Here is a 26,284-nt window from a genome sequence, read left to right on the forward strand (position 1 = left end):
GGCGTTTAGGGGCCGGTGTTTGGGGGCCGGCGTTTAGGGGCCGGTGTTTGGGGGCCGGCGTTTGAGGGCTGGCAGTAGGGGGCCGGTGTTTGGGGGCTGGCAGTAGGGGGCCGGTGTTTGGGGGCCGGTGTTTGGGGGCTGGCAGTAGGGGGCCGGTGTTTGGGGGCCGGTGTTTGGGGGCCGGCGTTTAGGGGCCGGTGTTTAGGGGCCGGCGTTTGGGGGCTGGCAGTAGGGGGCCGGTGTTTGGGGGCTGGCAGTAGGGGACCGGTGTTTGGGGGGGCTGGCGTAAGGGGGGCTGGTGTTTGGCGGCCGGCGTTTGGGGGCCGGCGTTTGGGGGCTGGCGTAAGGGGGGCTGGTGTTTGGGGGCCGGTGTTTGGGGGCAGGCGTTTGGGGGCCGGTGTTTGGGGGCCGGCGTTTGGGGGCTGGCGTAAGGGGGGCTGGTGTTTGGGGGCAGGCGTTTGGGGGCCGGTGTTTGGGGGCCGGTGTTTGGGGGCCGGTGTTTGGGGGCCGGTGTTTGGGGGCCGGTGTTTGGGGGCCGGTGTTTGGGGGCTGGTGTTTGGGGTGCCGACAGTAGGGGGCCGGCATGGAGCTGCTACACAGCAGTAGGGGGCCGGTGTTTTGGGAGCCGGCGTTAGGGGCCGGTGTTTAGGGGCCGGCGTTAGGGGCCGGCGTTAGGGGGCCGCTGTTTAGGGGGCCGGTGTTTAGGGGCCGGCGTTAGGGGGCCGGTGTTTAGGGGCCGATGTTTAGGGGCCGGTGTTTAGGGGCCGGCGTTAGGGGGCCGATGTTTAGGGGGCCGGTGTTTAGGGGGCCGGTGTTTAGGGGCCGGCGTTAGGGGGCCGGTGTTTAGGGGCCGATGTTTAGGGGCCGGTGTTTAGGGGCCGGTGTTTAGGAGCCGGTGTGAAGCTGCTACACGGAGTCGCTTCTCCACTCGCTACACTGCCCACACTGTAGCAGGCTGGGCGCGGCGTGTGATTGGCCAGGGCCGGCAGGAAGTGGGTACAATGTAACAGGGAGCGGGTAAGTGTCAGTTTCACTCGCGGCCGCCGCGTTGTTTCATTGAACAAAACAGCAAAGGGCAACACAAATATCACCCGGTATATTTATAACTGTTCTTGTTATGTTTCCTTCCACATTAAAGATCGCAGCGCTATGCTCACCGCAGCCAGGCTGATCTCGGCTCTCCTCTACTTGTCCGGGCTCATCTGGGGGAATGATGATTCCGACTGGGTGAAACTCCCCGATAAATGCGAAGGTTTGTAAACCACTCGTTGGACGATTGAAGGTTTCACCTGTTACGCACCTAGGTGAACGCAGGTGTCAATTCTGTTTGTGTTCACGTCGTAGCTGATACTCATCAGAGTGTGATGTTCATCATCGGGAATCGTGCTATTTATTTAAAAATAGTGTATTATTGCTTTCCTCGTGAAATCCGTCAGGAGTGATTGCTTTGTGAATTGTCATTAAAAGCCATCTCCCTATTTGATCATTGTTTTAGGAATTACAGCCTTTTTGGTTAAAATGTGCCTCATGTGTAGTAGGCCCGTTTAGCATCTAGTGACAACAACTTTTCATGACAGCGATTCAGATTGTCGTTTGTGTTTTTATTTTAAATACTGTGGACAGTGAGGATATGAAACTTACGTTGAAATAACATCAAACTAAATTCTAATTATTTTATTCAGAGCTACAGATATAAATGCCATTTAAATGTATATATGTGTTGTATTACCAGAAAAGAGGAACTGCTTATTGAGAGATTAAAATGGTGGTTGATCCAGTTGAAGATATTGTTGTTGGTGACTTTTATGAGGGGTATAATTTTGTCCATCAAAATAACATTTGAGATAAACATGATGCTAAATGTACAAAACTATTTGGGTTGGGAGAAACTGCGTTAGTTAGTAACTTTGACAATGGAATAGGCCCATTGTGGGGTGACGGTAGGTGCTTGCTACGACTTTCAAATGACTCCTTGAACTGGGTTGTCCAGTTAGAAAATTCTGCCACATTCTTGGGTTCAAAAGGTCTCTGTTTTGGGACGGATAGAATAAAATAATTTGAATAATTGGTTTGATATTATTTCAACCTAAGTTTCATGTCCCACATATTTGGAGGGACAAAGCAAGGTCTACCGCTGGAGTGTAAACTACCCAAACAAAATACGAGGTGCTATTCCTCCAATTTGTGTTGGGCCTCACTCTGGCAATGGAGGAGGCCCAGGACAGGAAGGTCAGATTGGGAATGAGGGGAGTTGAAGTGTTGAGCAACTGGGAATCAGGTTGGTTAGTACAAACTGAGCGGAGGTGTTGGGCGAAGCGATCGCCGAGCCTGCGCTTGGTCTCGCCGATGTAGAGAAGTTGACACCTGGAACAGCGGATGCAGTAGATGAGGTTGGAGGAGGTGCAGGTGAACCTCTGCCTCACCTGGAAAAGACTGATTGGGTCCTTGGATGGAGTCGAGGGGGGAGGTAAAGCGACAAGTGTAGCATCAGATGTTTCCATGGACTGGTCTCTCCCTGCCTATATTCTCTTGTAGCTCTTGTCCAAATCATATGGCTTCACACTTCCTATTATTTCCTCATCTGACCATTTCTGATATCTTTGATTCCTTGTTCTTAAAAATATGTGTGCTCCTCTGTTAAGGACACAAAGTGCTGGAGTAACCCAGCGGGTCAGGCAGCACCACCGGAATGCCGAGGAGGACACCCAGGCAGCCACCTAACCCCCTAAGTTTAGTTTTAGTTTAGAGGAACAGCATGGAAATCACCGACCGGTGATCCCTACCCACTAACACTATCCTACACACACACTAGGGACAATTTACATTTACACCAAGCTGATTAACCTGCAAACCTGTACGTCTTTGGAGTGTGGGAGGAAACCGGAGATCTCGGAGAAAACCCACGCAGGTCTTGGTTCTTGGTTCTTGGTTTCTTGGTCCTCCAAAATCTTCCAAATGGAATTTATACTGGAGGTGAATTCATGGGCAGAAGTACAAAACCTGTAGTCACCTGTAGAGAGAGCACCTGTAGTCAGAACCCGGGTCTCTGGTGCTGTAAGGCAGCAACTTTACCACTGCACCACTGTTACTCCAGCACTTTGTGTCCTTTTGTATAAGCCAGCATCTGCAGTTCCCGGTTTCTACATTCTGTTCTTCTGTGGTTATTTCACTTCAATCCTCATTCTTTTTGATGTAAATATGATGTGAATTGTAGTCTATCACTAACAAATAGCCATGCTACATTCTCGTTGGAAATGAACACAGTCCTTTTTGCTGTTTGTTCCCAAACTTATCAATTTATTGCTAATATTTACCAAATGGTATTTGGGAGAACGTGGAAAGAGACCGCTCGGCCTATTGAATCCACACCATCCATAGTGCGATGTTATTCCATTTTTGCATCCACTCCCTACACAGTCAGGACAATTGACCTACACTCCCTACACAGTCAGGACAATTGACCTACACTCCCTACACAGTCAGGCCAAGCCAATTAATCTGCAAACCCTCATGTGTTTGGGATTTTGGAGGAAAACTGGAGCACCCAGAGGGAACCCACATGGTCACAGGGTGAACATGCAAACTCCACACAGACAGCACCCAAGGTCAGGATCAAACCCGGTTCCCTGGTGCTGTGAGGCAGCAGCTCTACCAGCTGCACACCATGCATCAACAGATTGCAGCTGTCTGTAAATGGTTAGTTTATTTTTGATTTACCTAACTGAATGTAAATGTGGTGTGAAATCAGTTTGTTCCTCTTTCTGCAGATATGTGGAAATGAGACAAAACTAACACCACTGATATTTTCCACTTGATTATTTTAGAGTCCTACAGCACAGAAATCCAGCCCAACTTGCCCATGGTGACCAAGATGCCCCATCTACACTAGTCCTACCTGCCTGCGTTTGGCCCATATTTCACTAAACGTTTCCTATCCATGTACCTGTCCATTTTTTTAAATGTTGTTATAGTACTTGCCTCAACTACCTCCGCTGACAGCTCATTGCAGGGCTGCCAACTCTCACGCTTTGAGCGTGAGAATCACGCATTTGGGCAAATGCTCACGCTCTCACACTGATCACATATTTCTCACGCACTGTCGTGAGAAATTCTGTGATCAACGAAAATGTCACAACTCGTATAAACTGCATGGGCTGCGGGTGTTGGAGAGCCGGGGCTGAGGGAGGAATGGAAGCAGAACCAGCGGCGGGGACAGATGCGGGGAACCGGGGCTGGCGAGTGTTTGCGGGATGGCCAGTGTTTGCGGGGCTGGCGAGTCGCTCGCTGCAGCTCCGGCCATGGAGCAGCCTCAGTGCAAGAGTCCCGGGCCGTCGGAGGCGTTGCGCTGCTATTCTATGCCGAAGGCACAGAGACTCTCAAAGGGAGGGGGAGGGGGAAATGAGAGAAACGGGGAAAGAGAGAGGGAGGGGGGCAAAGAGAAAGGAGATAGAGACAGAGGAGAAAGAGAGAGGGGAAATAAGTTAGAGAGAGCATGGGGAAGAGTGAGGAGGGGGGGAGAGGGAGAGGGGGGGGGGGGAGAGAGTGAGTGAGAGGGGGAGATAGAGAGGGAGAGGGGGAGAGAAAAGAAAGGGGGGGGAGAGAGGGAGAGAGAGAGTTAGGGGAAAGAGAGGGGGAGAGGGGGAGGGGAGGGTGGGGTGGGGGAGAGAGAGAGGAGAGGGAGAGGGGGAGAAAGAGGGGGAGGTTAAGTCCAGGGGGTCAGATATGGGGCTATTTGTGTGGGACAGATATATTGTCAGTGCAGAGGGATTAGGAGCAAGGCCAAGTGTGCATCCAGCGTCAAAGCTGGGACAATAGGAGTGTTCAGCACTGGGAACCTAAGCAGGTAAGCAGCTATGATCAGGATAGAATAGGGGGTCAGGTGCAAGGCTGAACTCAGGGTCAGGAATGAGAGAAGGTATGTAACTGGAGTCAGGGTCAGGAGTAGTACCAGGTGTGCAGTGAGACCCAGGTTGGTCAACATGGGCCAAGTGCTTGATTATAATCTGATTTCCATACATGAATATACTAAGATCATTCATGTGCTGCACCTGTTGATCAGAGCCTGGCTCTACTGTGGAATATAATTAGGAATGTAAATCCAATTTAAAGCATAAATATTGCATTCAAGCTGCTTCAATTTCAAGCTGAAAAATGAAAAAGCTCCGTTCCAATGGGAGGTGGGAACCCTGTTGGCATGTTGGCAGTCCTGTCATTGTGCATTTACCCTCTATTCCCCTCATGAATGTATACACCTCTATCAGAACACCCTTCATCCTCTTGCACTCCAAGGAATAAAGTGCTGCTCCGGCTCTCAAATCCTGGCAACATCCTTGTAATTCTTCTCTGCACTCATTCCAGCTTAACAACACTTTTCCTACATCAGGGTTACCAAAACTGAACACAATACTCCAAATGCAGCCTCACCAACGTGTTGCCAACTGTAACATAACAGCCCAACTTCTATAGTCAATACCCCGACTTATTGTCGAGTCCACACGCAAGATTAGAAGTTGGTTAGCCAGAGCTGAACACTCTTCTTGGCATCTGCATACAATGGTGTCGGTCGTGTGCTTCTTGTGCGTGGTGGTGGAAAGATTAGTGGAAACAGGGCCGCGCTGTGAACACTCTTTCCTTGATCCGAATACCCCGACTGATGAAGGGCGATATACCCTGTGGATGTTTTACCCCCATTTGGCTTTCCAAAATGCATCACCTCACTTATCCACGTTAAACTCCATTGACCATTCCTCAGCCCACATGCCCAAATGATCAAGATCCTACATTACATTTTGATAACCATCTTCTCTATCTACAAAACCACCTACCTTAGTGAAATCTGCAAACTTGCTATTGATGCCTTAACATTCTCATCCAGATTGCTGATATAAACCACAAACAGCAATGGGCCCAGCACCGATCTCTGAGACACACCACTAGCCACAGGCCTCAAGTCCGAAAAACAACCTTCCAGCATCACCCTCTGCTTCCTTCCATGAAGCCTATTCTCTATCCAGTTGGCTAGCTCTCCTTGGACCTCATGCAATCTAACCTTCTATTGCAGGCAACCATGCAGACAATACCCAAAACAAATGGTAATGGTAATAAGCTAATTTTTAGCTATTTGTAAGCTAATTAACCTACAAACCTGTATGTCTTTGGAATGTGGGAGGAAACTGAAGATCTCGCAGAAAACCAACGCAGGTCACAGGGAGAACGTACAAACTCCTTACAGACAGCACCCGTAGTCAGGATCGAACCTGGGTCTCTGGCGCTGTAAGGCAATAGCTCTACCGCTACGCCACCGTACCACAATGTATAGCACACAGTTGCTTGTCTTGTTCCACAGCTGGCAGATGAGCAGCTCCAGTATTTTCAGTTTTATTACTGGTGTTTATAATGAAATTGATCTGCTAACCACTCATAGTGAGAATATTTGAGCATAGGAGCAAAGAAGTTGTACAGGGCCCTGGTGAGACCACACTTGGAGTATTGTGCGCAGTTTTGCTCTCCTAATTTGAGGAAGGACATTCTTGATATTGAGGGAGTGCAGCGTAGGTTCACCAGGTTAATTCCCGGGATAACGGGACTGACATATGATGAAAGAATGGATAGACTGGGCTTATATTCACTGGAATTTCGAAGGATGAGAGGCGATCTTACAGCAACATGGAAAATTCTTAAGGAATTGGACAGGCTTGATGCAGGAAAAATGTTCCCCATATTGGGGGATTCCAGAACCAGGGGTCACAGTATAAGAATAAGGGGTCCATTTAGGACTGAGATGAGGAAAAACCTTTTCACCAGAGAGTTGTAAATCTGTGGAATTCTCTGCCACAGAAGCAGTGAAGGCCAATTCACTGGATGTATTCAAGAGAGAGTTAGATTTAGATGTTAGGGCTAATGGAATCATCAAGGGATATGGGGAGAAAGCAGGAACAGGGTACTGATTCTGGATGATCATATTAAATGGCGCTGCTGGCTCGTAGGGCAGAATGGCCTACTCCTGCACCTATTTTCTGTTTCTATGCTTACTCAAAAAAGTCAGATATGTAATTAAATTTTTATTAAATTTTAAATGATCTGTCTTACTGATGTGATCGGTATAATAATTTAAAAAAGATTAAACTGGTGAATTGAATGAAAATCAAATAAAGGATTTGAGCTCTTTTTTTAAAAACTTTAACCAAAATGTATCCTAGATGACTGAAAAAAGGAAGAGTTGGTTTCCCAGCACTAATATCCCACATTCTGAGCATAAAGGTTCACAAGAATATATTGCTAACTTAGCATTACTGTAAAAGAAAATTGCATCAACAGCTTGAAAAGGAAGGATTTCAGGTGTGTCACCACATTGGGCAGCACAGTGGCGCAGCAGGTAGAGCCTCTGCCTCGCAGCGCCAGAGACCCAGGTTCGATCCTGACCTCGGGTGCTGTCTGTGTGTAGTTTGCACATTCTCCCTGTGACCACATGGGTTTTTTTCCGGGTGCTCTGATTTCCTCTCACATCCCAAAGATGTGCAGTTTGTAGGTTAATTGGCTTGGCATAAATGTAAATTTGTCCCTAGTGTGCGTAGGGTAGTGTTAGTGTGTGGGGACGGCTGGTCGGTGCGGACTCGGTGGGCCGAAGGGCCTGTTACCGTGCTGTATAAACTAAAAAGAAGGAGAGAAGAGGTGTGTAATTTGAAGTCGGGGAAGGGATATTATTGACGGGGGACAGGGGAGGGGGAAAGGAGGGGAAAGGATAGTGGGAGAAATGGGTGCGCTTACAGGGAAGAGAGGAAGATAAAGATATTGGGAGGCGATGTTTGTTGGTTAGTTACCTAATTAGAGAATTCAATGTTTATATGTTGGGTTGTGAGCTGAGCTACCCAAGCGGAATGTGAGGTGCTGTTCCTCCAGTTTCCATGTGGTCCCGCTTTCAGGCTTAGCATAGAAAGATGCAAGTTAATTGACAGGCTATTAATAATTTCCCATCATGTATCATTTTAATAAGTGATTATCAAATATCATTCTCCTCTGAAATTTTGAAGGGCCAGTTTTAGTTCATCTTTTCTGCATTGCTGTCTTTCCAAAGATGTCACTTTAGTTTAGTTTAAAGCTACAGCAGGGAAACGGGCCCTTCGGCCTACTGAGTCCGCACCGACCAGCGATCCCCGCACACCAACACTATCCTACACACACACTAGGGGCAATTTACAACTTTACCGAAGCCAATTAACCTACAAACCTGTACGTCTTTGGAGTGTGTGAAGAAACCAAAGATCCTGGAGAAAACCCTCGCAGGTTATTGGGAGAACATACAAACTCTGTACAGGCAGCACCCGTAGTCAGGATCAAACCCAGGTCTCTGGCACTGCAAGGCAGCAGTACTGATTTCAGTATAGGAGTAAAGAGGTTCTTCTGCAGTGGTATAGGGCTGTGGTGAGACCACATCTTGAGTATTGTGTACAGTTTTGGTCTCCTAATTTGAGGAAGGACATCCCTGTGATCGAGGCAGTGCAGCGTAGGTTCACGAGATTGATCCCTGGGATGGCGGGACTGTCATATGAGGAAAGATTGACTAGGCTTGTATTCACTGGAGTTTAGAAGGATGAGTGGGTATTTTGTAGAAACATATAAAATTATAAAAGGACTGGACAAGCTAGATGCAGGAAAAATGTTCCCAATGTGGGGCAAGTCCAGAACCAGGGGGCCACAGTCTTAGAATAAAGGGGAGGTCATTTAAGACTGAGGTGAGAAAAAACCCTTTTCACCCAGAGAGTTGTGAATTTATGGAATTCCCTGCCACAGAGGGCAGCAGAGGCCAAGTCACTGGATGGATTTAAGAGAGAGTTAGATAGAGTTCTAGGGGCTAGTGGAGTCAAGGGATATGGGGAGAACACGGGTTATTGATAGGGGACGATCAGCCATGATCACAATGAATGGCGGTGCTGGCTCGAAGGGCCGAATGGCTGCCTCCTCCTGCACCTATTTTCTATGTTTCTATGTTTCTACCACTGGGCCACCGTGCCGCCCTCTTGACTCAAGATCTTGACTCTTGATTGTCTGTAGAGAGGATTAATCTCCCTAGGTATCAGTAAGCGCGGAGATCTTTCACTGCACTACCCTGCCACCCTTGTAATCTAACGTGCAATGTATATGGTATCACTTAACTAACAGATAATGTCGGGTACTTTGCAACTCAGATTATTGAGACAAAAAAATATAAACCATTCCACCTCTGGCTTAATACTTATTCTTCCTTTACATCTTTTCCAATTTCTTACTGTTTTTTTTTTTTGTTCGTTAGTTTGCAAGTATCTTGCTGTGGAATTGAAATCGGCATTTGATGAATCGGGAAAAAAGAATGAGGTGATTAATACCAAGTACAGCTTTATGGAAGGAAAGGGAACGAGGATCAAATACAGGCACTCGTAAGCACATTTACTTATTTTTGACACGGTGCTGACATTGAAACTTTTTAAAATCTCTGTTTGTCCAAATGCACTATGGTGAAAAAAATGCAGCAGGTTAATCTGTTCAGAAATCTCTTCAAAAGACATTGGGAATCCCTGTTAGCAAATTCTTCCCAACAAAGAGGTGAGTGTTTGATATAAATGGTTGAGTTCTTGTCCTTTTGAATTTGGTTACATTTATATTTGAAGGCCAGATTGATCGGTTGAATAGAATATAGAACTGTACAGCACAAGAACAGGCCCTTTGGCCCACGATCTTTGCCGCATCTCTCTCTTGCTCCTTTTTCTTTCTTACTTTTCTTCCTCACTCTCTCTTTCTCTTTTTACTCACACTACACGTTCTTCTACTTTCTATTATTTTTTTCTCTCTCATATCTTTAAAAAAAAAAAAATGAAGTTGTGCATAGAATGTTTCATGTCAACATATATTTGGAACCTGAAAAAAAGGTACCACTGTATAGTACTTACTTCTAATAAATAAAATCAAAAATCAAAAAAATCTTTACCGCACATGATGTCATCACCCATATCCCACCCCACCCACTCCCTGCATATCCATGTGTCTAAACCAAAGGTCTTTTAAATGCCACTATTGTATCCATCTCAATCACCAGTCCTGGCAGTGTATTCCAGGCACACCACCATCTATGTAAAAAGGTCTGCCCACAACCTTAGGCACTCCTGTGAAAACGATCCAAGTCTGTCCAACCCTCCCTGTAGTTACTGCCCTCTAATCCAGGCATCATGCTTCTCTGCACTCTTTCCAAAGTCTCCACATCCATCCTGTAATGGTGTGTCCAGATCAACACACAATACTCTGATTGCAGCCTCACCAAAGTCCTATCAAGCTGCATCATGACTTCCTGACTTTTATCCACAAAACCCTGACCTACAAAAGCAAGCGTACCGTTTGCCTTCTTTACCACTCTATCTACTTGCGTTGCCACTTTCAGGGAGTTATTGACTTGGACCCCAAAATCCATCAATGCTATTAAGAATCATAATAGTACAATTTCCCCTTACATTTGCCCCACAAAGTGGGCCTCCATTAAACTCCATCTGCCGTTTCTTTGCCCATTTTTTTTGTTGTTCTACATCCCGTTTGTTCACTATGACAGCTTTCCCCACAGTCCATGATCCCAGCAATCTTGGTGTCATCTGCAAGCGTGTGCAAACCAACCTGCCTACGTTTATGCCCATGTCATATATCACCAACAGCAGCGTTCCCAGCACAGGTCCACTGGTCATAGACCTCCGGCCTGAATATTGTCCTGCCACCACAACCTTCTGTCTTCAACCAATGAGCCAGATCAGATTCCATACGACCAAGCCATTATTAATCCCATGCTTCTTAATAGTCTAGATCAGCCTGCCATGGGAGAATTTATCAAATGCTTTACTAAATTCCATGTAGATAACATCCACTGCCATACTCTCATCGATCACCTTCGTCATCTCCTCAAAAATCTTGATCATGTTAGTAAGATACGACCTGCCATATACAAAGCCGTGCAGACTGTCCCGAATTAACCCATTGCAATTGGGAATAAATCCCATCCTGAGGATCTTCTCCAATAGTTTCCCTACCATGGATGTGAGGCTCACAGGCCTAGAATTTCCTGGATTTTCTCAGTTTCCCTTCTTAAAGAAAGGAACAACATTAGCTACTCTCTGGGACCTCACCTGTGGTAAGAGAAGATGCAAAGATCTTCATCAAGGCTCATGCAATCTCTTCTCCTGCTGCTCCCAATAACCTGGGATAGTCATGTTGTGGGGATTTATCCACCTTATTGGTCTTCAAGAACACCTCCTCCTCCTTAATCTCAAATTGCCCAGCCATATTAGTTTTCCGAAGAGAATGATGTCGTCTAAGTACTTGCTGCTGCTGGCCTTGCCGCGGCAGCATGAGGTATATTGACTCCATTGACTCGGCAAGGCCAGCAGCATAATTATGGATGAGTTGCATCCTAGCCACTCCCTCTTCTCCCCTCTCCCATCAGGCAAAAGGAATAGAAGTGTGAAAACGCACATCTCCAGATTCAGGGACAGTTTCTTCCCAGCTGTTATCAGGCAACTGAATTATCCTACCACAACCAGAGAGCAGTCCTGAACTACTATCTACCTCATTGGTGACCCTCGGACTGTCCTTGATCGGACTTTGTTGGCTTTACTTTGCACTACCCTTACCATGTATCTATACACTGTAAATGACTGGATTGTAATCATGTATTGTCTTTCTGCTGACTGGTTAGCACATAACAAAAGCTTTTCACTGTACCTCGGTACACGTGACAATAAACTGAACTGAGTGAAGAGGCTACAACAATGATACAGCTTCAACTGAGTCCACAGAGAGACAGCCTGCCACAGCATATCTCAAAGTGTTCAGCCTTAGTTCAGAAAAACTATGTTGGTTACCAGTTTATGAGAAGTGAAATTGCCACACTATAAAAAGCAATGTTCTGCAGTTGGGTTTAGGACATGTTATGTTTGGGCTGTCATTGTAGACAAGTAGTTATTAAATTTCAATCCACTGTGTGATGTCTATATGGATCCAAATAGGGATTTATGGAAAGAAAGGGGACGAGGAATAAATACAGGCGCACATAAGCACATTTACTTATTCTTGAAAGGATGCTGATCATTATATTTTGTTTTTATCTGTGTCTAAAAAAGAACTATGGTAAAAAAATGCAGCAGGATAATCTGTTCAGAAATCTCTTCAAAAGGCATTAAGAACTCCTGTTTGCAAATTCTTCCCAACAAAGTGTAAAGGGCCTGTCCCACTTACGTGTCCTTGGCACGCAAATTACGCAACCTCGTCGTCGCCTTGAGGTGCACGGGCATCGTGTGGTGCGCGGGGCCGGTCCCACTGAGAAGCGCGGCGGGGTATGTAGTTGTGCGCGGTATCGCACGGCGCTCCGAAATTTTGTAGCGAACGAAATGTTTGCGCGCCAACGGTCTGTCGCGTAACTGACGGCCAAAGTGGGACAGGCCCAAAACCCTGGCATGACGCAATGTGTCACCTCCAGCAGAAGCAGGCAAACGATCGCCAAACTCAGCCTGGGGCTCAAGGCCGTTGCGGTCCAGATCCGCCCCCACTTCTATTCCCAGAGCGGGGCCTAGAAAATTGAAGATAGACACAAAATGCTGGAGTAACTCAGCGGTCCCGGCAGCATCTCTGGAATGGATGACGTTTCGGGTCAAGGCTCTTCTTTCAGACTGAAGAAGGATCTCGACCCGAAACATCATCCATTGCTTCTCTCCAGAGATGCTGCTGCTCCCGCTGAGTTACTCCAGCATTTTGTGTCCATCTTCAAATGATGTCACGTGCTCCAGACGGCTGTGCAGACGCATGAAGTCGCGCACGACCTCGGTGGGACCGTCACGCCTCAACGCGACAACGAGGTCGTGTAATTAGCATGCCAAGGGCACGTAAGTGGGATGGGTTTAACTGGTTGATATAAATGGTTGGCTTCTTGTCCTTTGTTTTTGGTACAATTCATATGGATCCACTTTTAAATTTCAAATTTTCTGCAAACCTACTTATCCCAAATACATCACATATAATCTAATGTGCAATGTATAGTGTATCATTTAACAAACGTATACTTTGTTTACAGCACAGTAGTAGGTTACTCAGCCCATTATGTAGACCTAAGGACAGGTATTCAAATTAACCCAATGTTTAGTTCTTAACCCAAATCTTACAATAGCACAATCTTGTTTAGTTTAGTTTTGAGATACAGCGCAGAAACAGGCCCTTCATCCCACCGAGTCCGCACCAGCCACCGATCACCGTACACTTACACTATCCACCACACACTAGGGACAATTTACAATTATACCAAGCCGATTAGCCTAGAAACCTGTACGTCTTTGGATAGTGGAAGGAAACCGAAGATCCTGGAGAAAACCCAGGCAATCATAGGATGAACGTACAAACTCCGTGCACACAGTCAGGATCGAACCTGGGTCTCTGGCGCTGTTAGGCAGCCACTCTACCACTGTGCCACAAATGCAATATGATGATGAATATTATTAAGCCAGATGCCAGAAATATAATCAACAATGCAACTGCTCCCTTCTGACAAAAAATTTGAATGTTATCTGATGGCTCCTTATTTTCCTCTCTCGCCAGTGATATACGATTGATCGAAGTCACTGAAAATATTTGCAATCGGCTGCTGGAATACAACCTCCACAAAGAGCGGGTGGGGAGTAACCGCTTTGCTAAGGTAAGAACTGACGAGCTGCCTTTCAGTGGAGGGGGGGAGACAAGCAGTTCTAGTGGAGGTTCTGGCAGCATCTTGATAGGCGTTGCACTTGCTGGAGGTGGAGGCTTGCATCCACACATGGAGCATTGGTTGTCCAAAACGATGGCTCACATCTCTCCCCTTTGTTTTTCTTGGGCTGAGTGACCAGAGCACCATGTGAGTGTGGAAGTGTGTGAATTTGTGTTGAATATGCTGCCCTCAATAGGATTTTTGGCCAAGTAACAAACAACGACGTATATATCTAAGTTAGGATGGTGTTTATTCATGTTTGGGAAGTAATATTAAAGTAAATATTAACGGGCAGCACGGTGGCGCAGCGGCAGAGCTGCTGTCTTACAGCGCCAGAGACCCGAGTTCGATCCTGACTATGGGTGCTGTCTGTACTTGCACTTTATGTGCAAGTGACGAATAAAACTGATTGTATTATACGGAGTTTGTACGTTCTGCCAGTGATCTTGTGGGTTTTCCCTGGTTTCCTCTGACACTTCAAAGATGAACAGGTCTGTAGGTTAATTGGCTATGGTAAAAATTGTAAATCCTCCCTAGTGTGTTAGGATAACTGGTCGGCATGGTCTTGGTGGGCCGAAGGGCCTATTTCCATGCAGCAAATCGCTGCAGTGCATTGCATGGATAGTTCATACTATAAACTCTTTGTAAATGCTTTTTCTCAACTACAGATTTACAAATCAAGGTTTGTTTTTAGGACCGCTGTGTGTTCACCTTTAAGCATCTAAAACGCTGGGAATTTTAAATGACATTTGGAGAAAATCCATTTTTATTTTGAACATCATTAAATCACAAATCTGCATCTCAATATGTTGTTTAGTGAACAGCTTAAGTTTACTGACAGCAGTTTTTTGGGTTGTAACAATATTTAGTTTAGTTTAGAGATACAGCGCGGAAACAGGCCCTTCGGCCCACCGAAACCACACTGACCAGCGATCCCCGCTCATTATCTCCACACACACTGGGGACAATTTATATGTTCGACCAAGCCAATTAACCTACAAACCTGTGCGCTTTTGGATGTGGGAGGAAACCGAAGATCTCGGAGAAAACCCACGTGGTCACGGGGAGAACGTACGAACTCCGTACAGACATCGCCCATTGTCGGGATCGAACCAGGGTCTCTTGTGTTGCACCCATTGTAAAGCAGCAACTCTACCACTGCACCACCGTGCCGCCCACATCTTGTAACTTTGCCACGAATATATGACAATGGATCCTCTCTCCATGACCGATATCAGATCACTGCATAAGAAACTTGGCTTCATGCATTCTCAAATGTAATTAATTTAACCCATCCCCTTACCGCAAGTGTAATGATAATGCCTATCACTCAATTTCAGTTTCGTCAGGCTGAATGGATAGAGAGTTGCAAGCAGCAAAAGTCCTGATTTTATATATCAAAGATCATTAAGTTAGGGAAGTCCAATAAATAGCTCCATGATATTAGGAGACAGTGCTTCAGAATAAAGAGTGATGAGTGATGCGCCATGCAGAAACTGGCAAAGCAGAAGCAATGCTGGAATATATCTTTGTTAAAATCATTGGAAAGCCTATCGCACCGTTTTGTCCAAGCCATGAACGTTTACTTTCATTTCCAAACAGGGAATGAGCGAGACATTCCAAACTCTGCATGGCCTTGTGCACAAAGGTGTCAAGGTGGTGATGGACATCCCCTATGAGTTGTGGAATGAGACGTCTGCCGAGGTCTCAGATATGAAGAAACAGGTATGTGTGGAGCAACACTGTGCAGGATCACGTGGAGAGGATGTTTCCACTAGTGGGAGAGTCTAGGACTAGAGGTCATAGCCTCAGAATTAAAGGACGTTCTTTTTGGGAGGAGATGAGGAGGAATTTCTTTAGTCAGAGGGTGGTGAATCTGTGGAATTCTTTGCCACAGACGGCTGTGGAGGCCAAGTCAATGGATATTTTTACGGCAGAGATAGATAAATTCTTGTTTAGTACGGGTGTCGGGGGTTATGGGGAGAAGGCAGGGGAATGGGGTTAGGAGGCAGAGATAGATCAGCAATGATTGAATGGCGGAGTAGACTTAATGGGGCGAATGTCCTAATTCTGCTCCTATCATTTATGACCTTATGATCACTGAATTTTCAATGATTTGCCGAGTCCAGGAGTAGACTTTCTTTAGGCACAACAACTATACAGCATCAGAGCAAAGCATGAAAATATCTGCAGAGCTGAACAAAAAACTGAACATATCAAAACTAACAAAACAACTATGGAGTTGCAATGAAAAGACTAAAGACTGAACATAACTAGGAGACAAATAAAGTGGCCATGCAACTAACAACTTTCACACAGAACACACAGACAATTGTAACATTGTTTTATAAAGTAAAACATAAAACATAAGATGATTATTTTTTTCCACTTGCCTTGATTGTTTCATTGAAAACGCAGTACCTTGCATGCAACGGACCACAGAAGCAAGAATCATTCTACATCTGAGCTGATTACAGTAGAGTAAGATCTCAATTTGATATTCTTCATCCTGAGTTGCACATAGAGTCAAACTGCGGGAAAACAGGCCCTTCGGTCCAACTTGCCCAGACCAGCCAACACGTCCCACCTGCTTGTGTTTGGCCCATTTCCCTCCAAATCTGTCCTATCCATGAACCTGCCTAACTGCTGCTTAAACATTGGGATAGACCCAGACTCGACTACCTCCTCTGGCAGCTTGTTCCACACACCTACCACACGTGGTGTAAAAATGTTATCCCTCAGATTCCTATTGAACCTTTTCCCCTTCAGCTTACACCTATGTCTTCTGGTCCTCGATTCACCTACTTTGGGCAAGAGACTGTGTGCATCTACCCAATCTATTCCTCTCATGATTTTATACGCTAAATCATAAGGTCATAAGTGATAGGAGCATAATTAGGCCATTCAGCCCATCAAGTCTATTACGCCGTTCAATCATGGTTGATCTATCTCTCTCTCTCCTAACCCCATTCTCCTGCCTTCTCCCCATAACCCGATACCTGTACTAATCAAGAATCCGTCAATGATTTGGTCTATTGCCTCCTGCAGTCTGATGGCCCCATTAGGGCTTCATTGGCAGCCATGTCTTCTGTTGCCAAGGCTTCAGATTTCCTGCCCTAAATGTCAGTGTCCCTCTGGCTCTGTATCACTGCTTCCTCTTTAAACCCGACCTCTTTGGGCAAAGGCCTGAGCTCAATCATCAACAAATCTTGTCTGATAACCCTCATGAGAAACACTTGTCAGTCCATTCTATTTCCAGGTGAAACGTGTAGGAAGGAACGGCAGATGCTGGTCATGCTCTCGCATTGAATTAATTGTGTTTGTGTGCGTCTTGGAAGGAAAATCACCAAGGAAGGGCTTTATATGAGATGTCATCGGTGTAATTTTTCTTTGTTACTAAATGTGGCCGTTCAGGGATGCACTGGGACAAATTGAAAGGAAGTTACTGATGGATCTGACCAACCTATACAGATGGGAGCCAACGTCAGGGTGAACTGCCTCAAATGTCAGAGCTGCAGCTAAATTACAGTCAACATTAGTTCAGAGCTAAATATGTTGTAAATTTATTTGAGTAAAATCATTGCAGCAGTCAAAATGTGTAGGAAGAAACTGCAGATGCGGGTAGACACAAAATGCTGGAGTAACTCAGCGGGACAGGCAGCATCTCTGGAGAGAAGGAATGGGTAATGTTTTTCAATAGACAACAGATGCAGGAATAGGCCATTTGGCCCTTTGAACCAGCACCGCCATTTAATGTGATCATGGCTGATCATCCCCAATCAGTACCCCGTTCCTGCCTTCTCCACATATCCCCTGACTCCGCTATTTTTAAGAGCCCTATCTAGCTCTCTCTTGAAAGCATCCAGAGAACCTGCCTGCATTTCCCCCTGAGGCAGAGAATTCCACAGACTCACCACTCTCTGTGAGAAAAAGTGTTTCCTCGTCTCCGTTCTAAATGACTTACTCCTTATTTTTAAACTGTGGTGCCTGGTTCTGGACTCCCACAACATCGGGAACATGTTTCCCGCCTCTAGCGTGTCCAAACCCTTAACAATCTTACACGTTTCAATGAGATCCCCTCTCATCCTTCTAAACTCCAGAGTGTACAAGCCCAGCTGCTCCATTCTCTCAGCATATGACAGTCCCGCCATCCCGGGAATTAACCTTGTAAACCTACGCTGCACTCCCTCAATAGCAAGAATGTCCTTCCTCAAATTAGGGGACCAAAACTGCACCCAATACTCCAGGTGTGGTCTCACTAGGGCTCTGTACAACTGCAGAAGGACCTCTTTGCTCCTATATTCGACTCCTCTTGTTATAAACGCCAACATGCCATTCGCTTTCTTCATTGCCTGTTTCAGGTCGAGGCCCTTCTTCAGCAGTACTGTGTTATGATTTGCAACATTTCATAAAATGCAATACTATGTATTGTAGTTTTTTAGTAATACTTTATATTATTTGTGACTTTTGATATTGTTGTACTCGCAGTGAGTTATAAGTAAATATTTGAATTCCTTCTCTCCAGAGATGCTGCCTGTCCCGCTGAGTTACTCCAGCATTTTGTGTTTGTCTTCGGTGTAAACCAGCACCTGCAGTTCCCTCTGACACAGTATTTGAGCTGTATTGCTCTTGAGCCCTGACCAGCTGTCCCTTACCCGATGGTGTCCGAGCCAGTCATGTACAAGGGGTATTATGAAGACTTCCCACAGAGCTGAGCGGACAGTTGCCAGACTATAGACACACAATGCTGGAGTAACTCAGCGGGACAGGCAGCATCTCTGGAGAGAAGGAATGGGTGACTTTACGGGTCGAGACTCTTCTTCACGCTCAGTCTATCACAACCCTGAGCCTTGCACCTCATCTGAGCAGACATGCCCCTGTCTACAGCCCACCCAAAACTGGCCCACTCAGCCAGTTTACTAACAACAATCAAACAGTTAACAAATTAAAATGTGGTCGACTTTATCTACAATACACTCACCCCCCCCCCACCCCTGCGGCAACCAGCGTTCACGGTAGGATGGGGACCCACAGTCCCGTTTATATCAACGGGTCGATGGTGGAAAGGTTCAAGAACTTCTAATTCCTGGGCGTGCATACAGTATTTCCGAAGATCTCTCCTGGTCCCAGCACACTGATGCAGTCATAAAGAAAGCACATCAGCGCCTCTACTTCCTGAGAAGATTACGGAGAGTCGGTATGTCAAGGAGGACTCTCTCGAACTTCTACAGGTGCACAGTAGAGAGCAAGCTGACTGGTTGCATCATGGCTTGTTTCGGCAACTTGAGCGCCCAGGAGCTGAAAAGGCTGCAAAACATTGTAAACACTGCCCAGTCCATCGTCGGCTCTGACCTCCCCACCATCGAGGGGATCGATCACAGGCGCTGCCACAGAAAGGCTGCCAGCATCATCAAGGACCCACACCATCCTGGCCACACACTCATCTCTCTGCTGCCACCAGGTAGAAGGTACAGGAGCCTGAAATCTGCAACATCCAGGTTCAGGAACAGCTACTTCCCCACAGCCATCAGGCTATTAAACACAATTTCAAACAAACTATGAACTATAACAGCCTATTGCACTTTATCTGTTTATTTATGAGTATATATATATATATATATATTCTGTGGTATATGGTCACACTGATCTGATCTGTATTTATGCTTACTATATTCTGTTGTGCTGAAGCAAAGCAAGAATTCCATTGTCCTATGTGGGACACCTGACGATAAACACTCTTCACTTGACTTGCATTGGCCTCCAGAGTGTCCGTGGACACCGCATGTTCCCTCTCCAGGGAGCTGTGGGCACGGACGTCGGTTCCGGCACATTAGCACACAGGCGGAGTGAACACTCTTGTTGCAGGTTGGGGTATGTAGCTGTGATAGTCTGACTGGAGGATCAAGAGTGCTATAACGCACCAGTGGGGGGAGGGGTGACTGAAGGGAGTCACGTTAATACTATTTTATTTTGAGCAGAGTGACTGATGGAGCCTGTTGAACTAAATCTGTGCTGTTTTTAATGTCACAGTGCGATGTGATGGTAGAAATGTATGAGGATGCTATTGAGGATTGGTATAGAAATCACCAGGAGGAAGACCTCACCATATTCCTCTGTGAACGGCATGTGCTAAAGCCCCACGAAACAGGTACAAACCTTTTTAAACTCTAATTGCTTTGGGACCTTGTATCTGTTAAAATGCCATGTAAATTAGTGTTAAAGTAGTTGATGTTTTGCCAGTCTATTCACTTTGTTATTGAGAGGCAGTGAACTGGCCTCCCTTAAGGGAGAACACACGAGGTCTGACCAAGGGTCCTAACTAACCTGATCTGAGTATCTCCACCACTTCATGTATTCTATTGCTTCAGGGGTTTGTAGTGAGGTAGCGTTACCTGTCTTTCTGAATTGGAAAGCTTGATAGTTCAATCTAGCCACACAGGTGGGTTCTAGCTGCAACAAATGCCTGTGCATCGCATCGTGGGATCATCAAAACAGTTGCTCTTTAGCTCATTGAGTTTTTTCTGGCACATTCAAATATCCATCAATTTGCTCCAGTCTCCTGCATTTCGCTAATTTCCTTTTTCTCAAAATATTGATCTAGTTTTTTCCTGAAGACTTTAACTGGCGCTGTGCCACTGCGCTGTTGGCCAGTGCATTACAAATACTGGCAATAGACAATAGGTGAAGGAGGAGGCCATTCGGCCCTTCGAGCCAGCACCGCCATTCATTGTGATCATGGCTGATCATCCACAATCAGTGCCCCGCTCCTGCCTTCTCCCCCTGACTCCGCTATCTTAACCTCTCAACGTGCAAAGTAAATTTCCATGACTTTTCTGATTTATTTTTTTGCCAGTCATCTTAAATCTGAGCATTTTCTGCTTGGAAACAGTTATCTTTTACTTGCTCTGTCTAAATACTTTATAAGTTTAATAATTTCCACCAAGTCACTTTGACCTCTGTACACCAAGGTGAAGGTGCCAGATTCTCCAATCTGGCAACATAACTCTACCGCACATCCTTGAAACTATTCATGTGAACTGCGCCGTACCTTCCACAAGGTATCTTGCAACCAGTGCTGCTAAGTCTTGGGTCAATATTCCATCTTAGGAAACCAATTATTACTTTTATAGACACAAGGAACCGCACTTGCTGGTTAGCCAAAGTGCTCTGGAAGGACTTTGTGATGGTGGACGTCAGAGCCACTGGGTGGTAATAATAATAATAATGGATGGGATTTACATAGCGCCTTTCTAATACTCAAGGCACTTTACATCGCATTATTCATTCACTCCTCAGTCACACTCGGTGGTGGTAAGCTACTTCTGTAGCCACAGCTGCCCTGGGGCAGACTGACGGAAGCGTGGCTGCCAATCTGCGCCTACGGCCCCTCCGACCACCACCAATCACTCACACACATTCACACACATTCACACACAGGCAAAGGTGGGTGAAGTGTCTTGCCCAAGGACACAACGACAGTAAGCACTCCAAGCGGGATTCGAACCGGCTACCTTCCAGTTGCCAGCCGAGCACTTAGCCCATTGTGCCATCTGTCTACTCAAGCTCAAGCTCAAGCTTCCTGGTTACTCTTTGCAACAGAATGATAGTGGATAGACACAAACAGCTGGAGTAAGTCAACGGGTCAGACAGCACCTCTGAAGAAAAGGAATAGGTGAATTGTACGGTTTGAAGAAGGGTCTTGTCCTGAAACAGCACTTATTCCTTCTCTCCAGAGATGCTGCCTGTCCTGAGTTTACTCCAGCTTTGTGTGTCTTAAACCAGCATCTGCAGTTCCTTCCTACACAGAATGACAGTGGACTTCTTAGTAGTCCTAAGTGGGAACTGCCGATTGCTCTAGTGAGCAGTTAAAGATGTCCGTGAATACTCCAGTTAGCTGAAGACATGGGCGGGGTCTTTATCCAGGCCCGTTGGCTTCCCTGGGTTAACTCAGGGAAGCCGTCTCAGAAACACAGATCCGGTAAATGCAACGGTGACTGGGAATCCGTTGCTCTCAAAAGACTGGTGATTAATTTCACCGACCTTCTATTCAAAATATTTATCAAATATATGAAGCTTGTTAGGAGGGGGGGGGGGGGGGGGGGGAATGCTGTTACCACTGATACTCCCTGAGCCTTTAAACCGTTTTTGTACCCTGTAAGCCTTGCCAGATCCGACAGATGTCCATGTGGTTAATCGGGGACTCTAGTTGCTTTGCAATTGTCTCTTGATAATACTTAGCTCACTCAGAAAAAAAATGACAAATTCCCTTCCTCGAAAGACATTAGTGAGCCAGATGGGATTTTACACCAATCCATTATTTTCACAGTAATTTTTTTTTAAATATAAAAAATACATTTGATTTTAAGTATGGAATTCTAATCCATCAGCTACCATATTGGGAATCCTATTGATGCGTCTAGATCCAAGGGCCGGAACTCTGGCTCCTAGTGCAACAACACTAACCGCCGTGGTGTTGTAAACCATACCATGCTTACCAAAGATACCACATCCCTACATTTTTATGTGTAGGAAGGAATTGCAGATGCTGGTATTAACTGAAGATAGACACATAAAACATAAGTCAGACCGGTTACTTGAAGTGAGAGTTCAAGGTGTGGACTCTTATACCTCAGCGAGACTGGGTGATCGTTTTGTTGAATACCTTCGCTCAGTCCTCCTGGACCTATCTGATCTCCCAGTTGCCAAACACTTTAATTTCCCTTCCCTTTCCCACACTGACCTTTCTATCCTGGGCCTCCTGCATTGTCAATAGACAATAGACAATAGGTGTAAGAGTAGGCCATTTGGCCCTTCGAGCCAGCACCACCATTCAATGTGATCATGGCTGATCATCCCCAATCAGTACCCTGTTCCTGCCTTCTCCCCACATCCCCTGACTCCACTATCTTTAAGAGCCCTATCTAGCTCTCTCTTGAAAGTATCCAGAGAACCTGCCTCCACTGCCCTCTGAGGCAGAGAATTCCACAGACTCACAACTGTCAGAGTGAGGCCAAATGCAATTTGGAGGATCAGCATCTCATATTTAGCTTGGGTAGCTTACAACCCAGCGGTATGACTTGATTTCTCTAACTTCAAGTAACCCTTGCATCCCCTCTCCCTCTGTCCTTCCCCCACCAAAGTCATTGTACTAGTTTCAAAGTCGTCGTGTTGAGTCTCATTGTCTAACTCGTTTTCACCCAGCCCACAGCTTAACAATGGCCCGTTTCATTTAAAATCGTGACTTTTTTGCATATATTTTATTAATTTGTTCTATATCTCTCTATATCACCGTCTATATCTCTAATTTCCCACTCCCCTGACTCTCAGTCTGAAGAAGGGTCTCGGCCCGAAACCTCACCTATTCCTTTTCTCCAGAGATGCTGTCCGATCCGCTGAGTTACTCCAGCATTTTGTGTCTATCCCTAAATTTATTTTGTTTGGACACATTGTTTAAAATTATCTGATAGTGTCTTATTGAAAATCCATGATCAGAATAATTGTGTGACAAGTCATTGCCATCTTACTGTAGGGCAATGAATGCAGTTCAGCGGCAGTTGCCATACTCGTTAAAGAAAATCAGTTGGCAAAGGTGAATCTAGAAATAATGCACTCATTTTATTCTGTTTCAGAATGTTTGAAGGAACAATGGTCGGGTCAGAAGGGAGACCCTGCAGCAATCAATATGGACAAGAAGAAAAGAAAGAGAAAGAAAGATAAAGGCAAAGAAGAGGATAAAAAGAAAGGGAAGAAAGGGAAGAAAGGAAAGAAGAAAAAGAGACTAGAAGAAGGTGATAGTGAACAAGACGAGGATAAAGAGATGTCATCAGACAATGAGCAAACACGGCCTCCTTCCCACAGACCTGATGAACTGTAAAGACCGCAGGATTTGGAAGTTCAGGAGTGTATTAAAGAGCTTCATTGGTTTAAAAAAAACATTGACTTGAACAGTATGGACCATTCTCTTAATGTGCATTTAAATGAATCAGGTTATTTGTCAACAAGTGGTCACTTTTCCAACTGTGAACTTGTTTTGTACACCATTCTGTGCAAGAATCCTTTATTTTCCATCTTTTCTCTGGTGTGGCATGCAAATAGAATTGACTTTAAATACTATTTTGTGACTGGATTTGATATCATTTTTGTGTGTTTTATTGACCCGATTTTAGAAACCGAATAACTGGTATCATCATCACATTTTATTTCATCAATGTGGATGCGATTTCATAATTAGTTGAGTGATTTTTAGCCTGCGGTTCTAACCCATAATGGGGCATGTTATGATGCTGCTGTCTTTGAGTACCAAGCTTTAAGGGAATTTTGTTCTACCACCAAATGTCATGAATAAAGAATCTGGGTTAACGTCTAAATCAAGAAGATGGAATCAGTTTTATCTTTTCAACGTCAATGGTTTCTACTGTAGGCAAACCAAAGCAATAGACGTTCTGAAATGTGGAAGGAAAATGTTTTAAAGACAGTTCAATAAGCACATTGAAATCTATTTATGTCCAGTGAACTAATGTAAGCAAAAACATTGTGCTTGAATTTTCATTTCTGGGCAAATATATGAGATAGCAGAATCTGACTAGTTTCAAGAGATCAGTAAAAATGATTGAATCTTTGTAATAAAGATAGGATTCACCATTTAGTCAATCAATCGATTCCCTTCTCGCATTCTCGAACCCCAATAAGTTTTCACTTGCATCACTGAAAAATAATCTAACTCCTGGATGGATGACAAATGCAAAGGATTGTTTCGTGCATGGAAGTGACCATTTGAATATAATTTAAAAAAAGTGTGTACATTTTACAATGTTGTCAGTTACTTGGATTTTAAACATGTATTCTGGCCCCTGATTTGAAAGCAATTTTGTAAAACTCAGCAGGAATACTCAGCATGTTGTTGTATGGTTTTTAAAGCAAAAGCATCATTTCAAGGCAATAATGTTGGCTTTTGGTGACCTTGCAAATCAAATATTCTTTTCATCGCATGGTTTGTGAATTTGTCCACGTTGCCAGAGACAGAACCACATGCACAGAGGATTAAAAACAGCCTCCATCAATCATGTGGTGAAATAAACATCTCTAGATTTGCTGAAGTCAGATATGTACTGGAGGCAGTTGCCTGGATTCTAGGAATTTTCCACTCATTTCTGTTCATGACTTTTGTAAATCAGTAACTAGTGCTGCACCATTCCTGAATAAATGGTTTGGTGGTGATGGTGGTAGGAAGAGGGCTGTGGAAATTCACAACATCTAAATCACAGGCAAATAGACTTTGGAAGAATAATGTGTTATATTTGCAGAATCTTCCATTTTTTCCCCTGTATCTGCTATTTATCGATTTTATGCATAGTTCAGAAATACACATGGAAGCAAGGCTCTTTGGCCCACCAGGTCTGTGCACTAGTTCTATCTCACAGACAAGGGAGATTTATAGAGGGCAGTTAACCTATGAACCTGCAATTCTTTGGAATGTGGGAGAAAACCGGAGCACCTGGAGAAAACCCACATGGTCACAAGGAGAACGTACAAACTCTGTACCGACAGCATCCGTAGTCAGGGTCAAACCTGTGTCTCTTGCACTGTAAGGCAGCAACTCTACCGCTGTGCCACCCTTCTGCACCACTGTGCCTACTGACTGAGTCATATAGCATCAGAATTAAATTAGTGCAATGTGAATACCTATCTAATTTTCAATTGTATTGTTGGACTGTGATTGAATGTGTTACTTATGTCAGGAATGTTCATTAACTGAAGCACTTAGGTGAAGGATTAAGTTGAAACAAATCTTCATAATGCTCCAAACATCGGCATGCATATGTCTATAGGCTCACCTGGCTTATGTTACGATTGAACATTATGCCCCACTCTTCCAGGTCTGCATGTGTAATGAATGAGTTTATTGGCCAAGTATTCACATACAAGGAATTTGCTTTGGTGCTCCGCCCGCAAGTGACAACATGACAAACGGTGACAGTTAGGAATGGCACATAAAACATTAATAATAAAACATTATCAATTAAACATTTGAATTAAATAAAATACCAGAGCAAAAGGAGGCTACATATTTTGTGTTATTGAGTAGAGCCACTACTCGTGGAAAACTATTACTCCTAAGGAAACGTGGATGGGCAGGTTACTCACGCCCAGCACTAAATTCTGCAGAGGTTTGTACAGACTTTCAATTGGGAATTGATGCTACATCAAGCAAATGTGGTTGAGTGATGTCCACAGAAAGGCCACCATTTTTGGTTAAGAGGAAACATAAGTGCTAAGCAGACTAACGATTTTTGTTGGGTTGGTTACAGAATATTACAGATTGACTTGGTGAAACTACCAAGTTCCCCACCACTGAATGTAAACATCCTGAGCCCAAACAAAATTGTTTGGGGTACAAAGGCATCACTCGGAGAGGGGACATTCATGTTATACCATACTGTGGATAGTTACAATCAAGGTTGAGAAGTGGGTGTATTTTCTGACCAGGGTGCGCTAAAAGAAGGTAAATGAAGACTTAAGGGGAATTAAAGTGCAGAATTATCA

General features: G+C 45.0%; 1 protein-coding gene across 2 annotated transcripts; it reads left to right on the plus strand.

Annotated features, from left to right (window-relative positions):
- The first annotated feature begins 944 nt into the window (after window positions 1-944).
- On the plus strand, window positions 945-24,551 carry LOC116978893 (protein canopy homolog 3-like). 2 transcript variants are annotated; one of them, XM_033030158.1, is made up of 7 exons: window positions 945-1,017; window positions 1,139-1,252; window positions 9,290-9,413; window positions 13,597-13,693; window positions 15,344-15,466; window positions 19,772-19,889; window positions 23,371-24,551. In XM_033030158.1, the coding sequence occupies exons 2-7, from the start codon at window positions 1,150-1,152 to the stop codon at window positions 23,613-23,615; spliced, it is 810 nt and encodes a 269-aa protein (XP_032886049.1). In that variant the 5' UTR covers window positions 945-1,017; window positions 1,139-1,149; the 3' UTR covers window positions 23,616-24,551. The 2 variants fall into 2 exon arrangements, with proteins under 2 accessions (XP_032886049.1, XP_032886047.1); XM_033030156.1 differs by having other exon boundaries at window positions 1,015-1,252.
- The last annotated feature ends 1,733 nt before the right edge of the window (window positions 24,552-26,284 follow it).

Source organism: Amblyraja radiata, chromosome 12 (genome assembly GCF_010909765.2).
Source record: "Amblyraja radiata isolate CabotCenter1 chromosome 12, sAmbRad1.1.pri, whole genome shotgun sequence".
NCBI lineage: Eukaryota > Metazoa > Chordata > Chondrichthyes > Rajiformes > Rajidae > Amblyraja > Amblyraja radiata.